A 9,930-nucleotide genomic window follows, 5' to 3' on the forward strand; every position below is an offset into this window, starting at 1 on the left:
CTAATCTCAAGGATTCAGTGGCTTCCCTGCACCCAGCCTAAAACTACAGCACCACACCAAAACACTCTGCACAATCACTCTGGCCCAGAGTGTGACTCTGTAAGGCACAGCAGGTGTGCATGCTGGGGGAAAATAGCCAGAAGCCGCCAAACAAGTTTTACAATATGGCAGGCTTACGAATAAACGGTTGACCTTCTCAGATGACACTTTGGCCCAATCCAGTCTAGATGATCAATAAATTCAGATCAGATTGAACTCATTAAAAGGCCTGTTTTCGATAAGGCTTGGTTTGCTTGCTGGATTACGATTAATGCAATGGTTTGTCACACCTACATGTAAAAATACCCAGTCTATCAATCATGTCCAGAAACTGTTGTTCCTTGTTCAACATGTTCCTGCAGATTACTTTATGAGTGATGTAACCACGGACCGACTGTGACTCAGAATGTGACCCTGATGCAATTGGCTGATGACTGCAGTCTGTCACTGCTTACAAACAGTGAGACATGTACAATAATACACTTGCAGGCTGGACCCAACCAGCCAAACACTTGTTTGACACCTATTGCAGTGTTTTGTAGAAATACTGTGGTAAAGACAGGGAGTGGTAAGTATGACGGCTGGCAAACCGAATCTGACTCCAATCTTAGCAACGGTGGAGAAAACACTCCACTGGATTTAAATTATTAAATTTAAATTACTAGTGCAATTTATTTGCTTTTGTGTTTAATAATCCTTTAAATTACAGGAAGGGTGCAGAAGCAAGCAATCCAATCAGCCTCTAAACTCATTTTATTAACAAATTGTTTTTGTTTAATAACTAATGTTATTCTGATATCTACAAGTATATGATACCAACAATATAATGCCAATATAAACTACGTAATATAAACTACAAAAAAAGAAAGAAGTTAATTGAACACTTACTACAGAATATTTACTGTAATTTAAGAAAGTCACTACAAAAATTTCTGAAAACATAAAATGTTAATTTTGAATTGGCAAGGCAAATTTTTTTAAGGTTAACTACTGTTAATCAGCATGGTTATGGTTAACCATAATTAATCGGCATGGTTATCAATCTCAAAATGTCCAAATATCAGTCTGTATCAATATATATATAAATATATTTCATTATGTTTTAAAATATATTTTAATTTTTGTTATAATTTTATTTATAAAATAACAGGCATAGAGAAAATAACAAAAATAAATATTTAAAAGATTTGCCATTGATATGTGTGCGTGCATAACTTAATCATACAAAAGAATGTAAATTAAATGCTGAATTTCAAAGACATTTGCAGAAATGCAGAATTTTAGATAAGACTTAATAAATGTAATACTGTAATACTTATAAACAGATTATTAAGTTGATTATAGGCTAACTGACGAGGCTGATTTTTAAACTGTTATTGACCCATAATTAAACTCAAAATAGCCAAATATCAGCAGATTAATTGGTCTATCCATAACTTAAACATTTCAAGAGATTTTATATATTTTAATATTTTTTAATTAAAATAAAAAGCATAGGAAATAACAAGCATAAACGAGCATAAGCTGATTATCATACAAACACAATGCTTGTGGAGCAGGTGAAGAAGCATAGGCCTACATAAAATAATTAGGAAAAATAATCAGGAAACCCCTTTAGCTTAAAGTGTTACAGAGTAAAAAGACTCAACTAGTCTCTTAACTTTCTAACAGTATAGAGCAGAAAGGGCCTTAGGTTTGCTAAGGTCCCTCCCTCTGTCCGCATTAGAGAGAGAGTTTGCTCGTATGTCAGAGGGACTATGGTGGAGGGCTGGTGAAGACGATGGCAGCTCTCTGCGAGGATGGCACATATGGACTCAACTGTGGCCGCAAGAGCGACAGAATATCAGTTTTACATGTTAAACTGACAGAATCCGCCTTTAAAACGCTAGAAAACTACCAAAACTGTAAGGTGAGTGTTGGAAAACTTACAGTTTCATGGAGAGAAAGGGAGAGCGAGAGCTTGCTCGCCCTAAAAAAAGAGGCATTAGATGTATCAAAAATTATGTTTTATTCCTAAGCAATGCAACATCTTTAAAAAAATAAAAGTTAATAAACGTTTTCAGTTGGCTGTTGTCCTTGTAGATTGATTGCAAATGGTTTTTAAAGAAAAAAAAGACTTCTAGGGAGTGAACATTATGCCAACACACCGTTACCTGCTATAAACTCTTTGCATTTAATTACAACTCTAAAAAACACATTTCTTAAATGTTAATACATTTATGAAGTCTCAGCGATTGTAAGAGCTTATATTAACAGGGTAAAGTTGAAATCGTGTTAGCTCTATGTTTTATTGTGTTTTATCCTCGAAAGATGAGCTAAGTTACAATGCTAACAGTTAGAGAAAACTTTCTCTTCAAACTAGTAACGTCGATTAGATTGTCTGTCATTTCGACGTCTTGATCATTTTAGCTAGTTTACAGTCTATTTAAAGTAAATGTTTAGTGTTACATGCGGAAAAGCCTTTGGAATTGACGAAAATTTAAGTTTGGTGAGCTAGCTGATAGCATGGCTAATGTTACTAGCTGGCAGTCCTCCAACAATGATTAAGTTCATAAATGTGGCGACATTTTTGTTAGTTGTTTTACATTGATGACTCTTAGTTCAAATAAACATGGATTAGAATCACAATAAGACCAAATCACATATATGTTTGTCTAACTAACGTCTAAATATGGTTGCTTCGCTAGCTAGTTAGCTATGAAGACCCATAAACACACCTGAGGAGTTTAATGTGTTTTATTAAAACAAATCGTGTCGTTTTATGTTATAATCTTCGTTTATCATGCGCTATCTTAAAAGTCATTACAAATGAATTAACTCCGGTTCAGAAAGGAATATTTTTTTTATGTGTGGCATGGTGAATAGCCTAAGTGGGGAAACCCTTTACTTTTGCTTATACAGTTTTAATAGTGCACAACTCATCTTCCTTCCATGTAATTTTGATAAAATTTCTGAACTAGGGCTGACCACAAGGTTTGCATATGATTATTTCCATTTGGGTCATTCAAGTTAGTAACATAATGTGTGAGTTAGATTTGTAAAAGTGTAATGAATATATGATGGATATGGAAATTGATAAAGAAAAAAAAAACTTCTGGGCATTTCTAACATTTCGAAAGGCTGAAAGAGTTTCCATTGGCTTACTAGGAGAAATCAGGCAGCTTCAATGAAGAGCTGCATTGTCTGGATTTTTTTTTTAAAGCTCTACACTGCTCACAAAGTGCTTACAAGGCAGTGTTTGACTTAAAGCTACAGCTGGCTCGTTGTAAAAAAAAAAAAGGAGAAAAAAAATTGCACTGGGTTCATAGAGATGGTTCATTCGGTCCCGAAAGGCCAAATCCTGGTAAACATTTAGGCCCGAGATTTGCTTTGGGTTGTGGATGATTGGACATTCACCCCATTCATCTAATCCGGGTCACCTATAAAGATGAAGGCAACCCATTTTGTTTAGAATTTCTCTTAAAAGAGTTAAGTTGAACCTTGAAGCCTGTTTGAGACTAAAATTAGTTTAGTAATCCATCAAGTTCCTGGCTGCTTTAGACTGGCACTGTTTGTCTTTGCTGATTAGGGTTTGCAGTTTGGTTGACACTCAAAATGTTACAACACACCATCGGGGAGAGCTCACGAACAAATCACATGCCGTTCCACTGAAATTATCTAGCACGATTATAGTATTTATTATTTTTTACATTTAAATTTTTTAATTTTTATATGTTCAGTTTTTGTTTTTAATTTTAGTTTAAGTATTAGTAGTTTTATGTGCTTTTGACATTTTTATTGGTTTGTTTTTGTTAAATATTTCTATTTTTTAGTCATTTTACTACCTCAAGTTAAAATGATTTGTTTAACTTTTTTTTTAATCTAATATATACATTTCTTATTGCAGCTTTATTTCAAAAAACTATTTTTAGTACTTTTAGTTTTTCATTCAAAGCACATGCCGTTCAGTTGATGTTATCTAGCATGGAAGTATTCGAAAATTGTTACAACAAAATATTAAAGGGCTGCAGAAGGTTGCATTACAATCGTGTTGTTTATTAAGTGTCATGTTGGTGTAAAGAATGTAGTGATCATATCCTGCAGGGCTTAGCGTCCTCCTATATTACTCGGATAGTAATACCTGTCTTACCTTTGGCATAATACCGCAAAATAGACAGAATGCTTAATGTTCTTGAAGTATCTCCAGCTAGCTTGATTGACTGATCGAAATTTGGGTATTATTTACAGTGTCTTAGCACATGTTGTCATGTTCCAGATCTGTTTGTCTTCTAGCTACCATTCCCAGCTGAGCTCGTGGTTAATCATTATTCATCTTTCGGCAATGGGACAAGACAGTCGGGGCAAAGACAGGGAATGTGTGAACCTCAGCAATGATCCTGGAGCCGTGCCTTATCTTTCGAATGGTTCTAAATGTTGATAATAGATCTTTAATTGCTAAAGTGTGTCTGTAGATTCATTTTTTAAATGTTTGATTCACTAAGGAAGCTGTTTAACTAAGTTGTCTGTTTGTCACATGTAATTATTTGTGGTTAAGGCTGTTTTTTCTGTTGGACAAAGTTGTTGGAATGTAAAATTACAGTGAATCGCATTGCCTAACAACATGCAGATTTATTAACTTATGTAATGCCTGGTTACTATCCTAACTATGCATGATTATATGTAAAGTTGCATTTTATTATTTGCATTTAGCATTGTGTTCGTGACCCTGTCAACACAGATGTCCAAACTGTTTTTGAGTGTTGAGAACCACTGGTTTAGGCTTCCAAATCATTAGAGTGCTTAATCGTAGTTCTTCGTACTCCTGTGTAATGTGATCTGATCTAGTGTGTGTGCAAGTGTGCTTGGGGGTGGGGGCTTGTGAAACTTATCTGGTTAAACAAGCCTTTGCAGATGGAGGAGGCTTTGGGCAGTATTTGAATTTAACCGAAGGTGTATGGTTGCAGGGATGTGAAGGGTTTGGACTATGTGGGATGAATTCAGGTAAATTGGGACATTTTGCCATTGAGATTACTGGGAAAAAATGTCACAGTTTTCCTGAATTCACCTCTACTTCTTATGTACTGTATAAAATCACGACTGACAATGTTTTCTGTTCCAGTGGATATGGAAGGTCAAGTTTGAGTGTATTGCATTGTGGGATATTTCTTAGTGTGGTCTGGTTGTAAACTGCACATTTTAGGCCCTGCTTGTATTCCATGCATGCAGAAAATCCACATACTGTAACTTTTCACAGTATTCATGCAACATGCTGGAGATATAGTACTCATAGTATGCTATTCTTGTATTATAGTTGCACTAATCTTGTTTTTCATAATTATATTAGCAGATGCCCATTTGGTTGCTTATATTTGATGTTTGGATGGATAAATTAGTTGTTTGTTCACATTTGAATATTCTCATCTTTTTCAGAATGCCCGGTCCTCACAGGCGACGATACGTTTTCAGGGTCTTCAAGGGGTAAGTTGACTACAGATTGCCTTAATATGATTTTTACAGCATCTGAATGAGTATCATCGCTGGCTGAGGGGTGGGAGTAACTCATCAAAGCACTCTATAATTGTGAACCTGGTGTCTTAATAGAGCCCTCAGCCCTCTGTTGTTTTATTGGGCGGCGTCTGACTTTTCCACTGTGAAAGTGCCTGTTTAAACTCTGACCCTGTGCACCATGCTGTAGTTTACTTCAGACGCTGTGTGACTATAAATACTGGGTCGGCGAGTAGGGTTCTGGTTTTATGCTCATGAATGCTCTCTCTAAAGACATAGTGTGCTTAACTACTGTCTATGCTGCAGTCGACATGTTATTACAAAGCTCTGACTGAGCTGACACCATGAGTCTGTTTCAAAACCTAGGCAGCCATCTTCCTTCATCCATCAACAGTGATGGATCATCATAGGTGAATCATTTGAAATGCTCTACATGGGCGGCAGTTCCCTTAAATGTCAGTCAAGCGCATCACAAATATTACTCTTCATGAGAACTGCACAAAAGACTTGACCAATGCTAACGGTTGATTCCAGTAGAGCTTTGCATTAACATCTTGCTAAACTAGTAACCCTAAACTCACAAAATGCATATATGAAATTACTGGGTGATTAGCAGTTATTTTAGTATTATTTATGTTCTATAGTAGTATAGTAATAGTTTTTATTTTTATATTTTTCAGTAAATTTCTATTGCGTTTTTTTTTTTTGTGACGTGCTTTTATCATTTTATTAGTTTTTATTTTGTTAAATATTATATATTTAGCTTTTTTTTTTAAGTTTTAGTAATTTTAGTTTCTCAACTTTATTAGTACCTCAGTTAGTTGCCAACGCAACATTTCTATTTTTCATTTAATTTTAAAAAATTTTATATTTAGGTTTTATTTCAGCTTTTTATTTCAAATTGATCAAACAAAGCATATTTCTTTAAATTTTGAAGTGTGAAACCAACAAAAGACACCTGTTTACTGTCTAGGTAGCTGATATAATTTTTTTCATGGTTACCTCTATTAGCACTTAAAATAATTACATTTTGTTTTATCTCTGCCCTATCAGCGCATTAAAATCCCAACGACAGACACCTCCAATGGCTTTCATAACTTCGACTTTTATCTGTCCAACTTTGGCAAAGACAATCCTCAAGGAAGCTTTGAGTGTATCCACCAGTACATATCTAGGTAAGGGCTGAGCAAGTTTCTTGTGCGTCAAAACTACTGCTCGTTTTGTTGTTGTTTCTCATTTTTTACTACTTTTTCTGCCTGTTAGCTCTGGGGTCCCCCATCTGTCCTCCCTGGGAACGATTCAAGACAAAATCACAGTATGTGCCACCAATGACTCCTACCAGGTGACCAAAGAGCGTGTGACCAAATCAGAGGACGATAAAAGCAAAAACAGCACCAAATTCATCAGACCTGGAGGACCGTTCAGAGGTTTGATATTAATGCACTGTATTTGATCTCTTATAACATGCACACAAACACATTCTGGTCAATGATAGTAGGAGAGTACCCAGTATTACATTAATCCAAAGTTAAAAATGACTATAGGTCAGCAGTTTCAAGTGTGAAAAGCTCTCTATCCAGTTTAATTGAGCATTTTCAGCATTTCCGTTTCATTTCTGGTTGGTGTTTCAAACGAGACGTTTCTGTTTCAAAGAATCTTTCTATGCAACTGATTATTATCTTCACAGGATGGGGTTTTCTTTTCAGTTTCTGTTTTCATTTTCCTACGTGAATTTCACTTCATTTCCTGCGTGTAGTACAACTTTACATGAATTTGCTCATTTCTAGATTGAAATAGACTAATAAAGGTGTCATTTGTGATCTCACATCATGCAGATCTCCTCATATTTTTCACGTTGACCTGTAACACTCGGCCAGTTCAGTTGCAACTGTCACATGACCGTGTGCGTTAAACCAGTTGGGAGCTTTACGGAGAGTGATGTATGGATTAGGGTCAAGAGAAAAAGCAAAATAAAAGTTCATCCTATTTATCTGATGTGGGTAAGTCGTGGCGCAAACCATGTCTCCGAGATTACCAACGTGCCCCACATAGAGATGTGTGGAAATGGAAAGTGACAGACTAAATCTTTCAGGCTATTGTCACCTGCTTAGGTTGTTTAATGAAATCAGCATTTTTTGCATTTTAAAAAACTGCAGGGGGGAGACAATGCTGCAACTCAAGAGACCTGTTTTATCTCATGTTTTAAAAATGGTATCACCATTTAGGAAAAAAGGAGAACCCTTGAGGGGTTTTAGAGTGGCTTTAACTAACACTCAAATACAGCTCATTATATTTCACCCCTGCCAGACAAAACCGTTCTCTCAGCACCTGTTCAGCTGTCACTCCCCTCTGGGAGCCCCCATTCTCCGGACCACAGCTGGCTTCCACCGCAAAACTGGAAAAGTCAGTTTCACCCCCATCCCTCGGCACTAAGCTGCAGGGGAGGAGTGATCGGATTTTACACAGCAAAAGGAAGTGCAAGAAAGAGGGTTTGTGGCGTAAGGCTTTGCAGCAGCTGGTTCTCAGGAAACCACGGTACACTCTTTTGCCTGTGTGTTTAATCTGAGAGACACAAGCAAGAGTTTGAAATGGTGCACATTTCCCATATAACCCAGAGATTAAATGATCTTCCCTTCCTTGATTCCTCCCAGTCTGCCATACATGCGTGTTGGCCAAAGCTTATTATCCACTGATGTAAGAGTTTCACCTGACTGGCAGGAGGTGAGACCGCAAAAGTTTGCGTCTGGATGTCGTCCAGTCATCGGCACATGTTTGGGCAAACCGAGGGAGAGTTCGTAAGAGAAAGACGTAGGAAGTAGAATGGCTAAAGAGTCGATACCCTTAATCTTTTAAATGGCTTTTGAGGAATTTCATAATAGAGGAAACTTTTCTGTGAAACTCTGAAGTATGTACTTCAGTATTGTTTTGAGAATATTTAGGGTGTAGAGATGAAAAAGTATTGGCACGTACATTGATACTAAAATAAACATCACTCCATATGGTATCAATGTACTTAACATCTGACTGATGTGGCTACTTTCAAATGCTCGCATGCTTATTTTCGAATACTCTAAAAATACTAAAGCAGCACGCTATTAAATTTAATTTGGCAAGATTAAATTTGCAACTTCAGTCTTTCATTCGTTGATTCTCTTCCGAGGTTTACAGTAGAGAAATGGTGCAAGCATGAGGTTTTGTAGGCAGCATTAGACACCAATAGAAATTGTCATCTGGATACTTGGTTTAGCATTATTCCTAATCTTGCATACAGTATAGAATGGGGTAGAATGTGAATTAAGCCCTTGAGTACATGGTCCATCACGTATTATATACCAAATTAAAGCACATCTTAATGATACATTTTTCACTGTTGTAACCGCTCTGTCTCCCTGTGAATGTCGTTTTGGCATAGACAAAAAAGTCCAGCACCGAAAACCGGCCCCCTCAGCCCCCGACCCAGTTCCAGAGAGGAAGCAGACCACCCCCCTCAACCCAGCCAACACCATCCGCAAGTGCCTTACCAACAACCCCGTATCGCAACGGCCATACCGGGACCGCGTCGTTCACCTTTTGGCCCTGCGCTCTTACAAGAAACTAGAGCTGCTCGGCAGACTGCAAAGAGACGGCCTCAGCCAGAAAGACCGCAACTCTTTGGGCTCTACACTACATCAGGTAAGAGTGAAATTGTGGAGTGGAATCAGTTCACTTCTCAGAATTAAAGCAACCATTAAGCTCAATCCACAGCAGGTGTAATGTTATGTAATAAAACACAAGTTTTAACAGACGACTTCCATTTTAAGTGCCCCACTGTAACCTCAATTTTTGTTAGATGCTCTTGATTGCATTTTAACTTGAATTAACCTGAATTATTAGTTTAATGTTTAAAGAACAAGATGAAAAACTAGAAAGGCATTAATGGCACTTAACTTGCTGTGCAAGTTCTCTCAATGCAACTTGAGGACTGTCATAATCATACATATTAGTTCACAATAGGTCACAAAACCATAGATAGCATCAAATCACAGCTGTAATCTAGCTACAGGCTCACAGCACTTTCACAGGAGCACTGTGTCACGTAATGCAAGTCACCATTTTACAGCCCGAACACAAAGACATGCATTCACCTCAGGTGATTGTATAGCACGCGGCAAATTAGGCAACCATAAATTAAACCTATTAAAGGTCCCATATTGTCAAAACTGAAATTCCCTGGCTTTTTCCATGATAACTGAGGTCTAGGTGCTATGTAACTGCCATATAAGTTTCAAAACAGTCAGTCCACAGTAAAATTCACACAGCCTGCATAAAGTAGCTGTGATTTTTCACAAACCGTTGTGACTTCCGTAAAAAGTTGACATCAGAACTACACAGTCATTGCCTTCAGTCACCACCCCGAGCACCGCCCAC

The 9,930-nt window shown here is 37.2% G+C and overlaps 1 protein-coding gene across 1 annotated transcript in view; it reads left to right on the top strand.

Annotated features, from left to right (window-relative positions):
• Positions 1-1,743: 1,743 nt before the first annotated feature.
• The window catches only part of LOC107754629 (RNA polymerase II elongation factor ELL2-like), a 15,046-nt gene continuing 6,859 nt past the window's right edge, over positions 1,744-9,930 (top strand). Inside the window, exons 1-5 of the mRNA XM_016571166.1 lie at positions 1,744-1,948; positions 5,449-5,496; positions 6,577-6,698; positions 6,787-6,950; positions 8,936-9,195. Coding sequence (XP_016426652.1) covers positions 1,820-1,948; positions 5,449-5,496; positions 6,577-6,698; positions 6,787-6,950; positions 8,936-9,195 — 723 coding nt within the window. The 5' untranslated portion in view covers positions 1,744-1,819. The remainder of the gene's footprint in view (positions 1,949-5,448; positions 5,497-6,576; positions 6,699-6,786; positions 6,951-8,935; positions 9,196-9,930) is intronic.

This window comes from Sinocyclocheilus rhinocerous, unplaced genomic scaffold (assembly GCF_001515625.1).
Source record: "Sinocyclocheilus rhinocerous isolate Xijiao unplaced genomic scaffold, SAMN03320098_v1.1 scaffold1373, whole genome shotgun sequence".
Classification (NCBI taxonomy): domain Eukaryota; kingdom Metazoa; phylum Chordata; class Actinopteri; order Cypriniformes; family Cyprinidae; genus Sinocyclocheilus; species Sinocyclocheilus rhinocerous.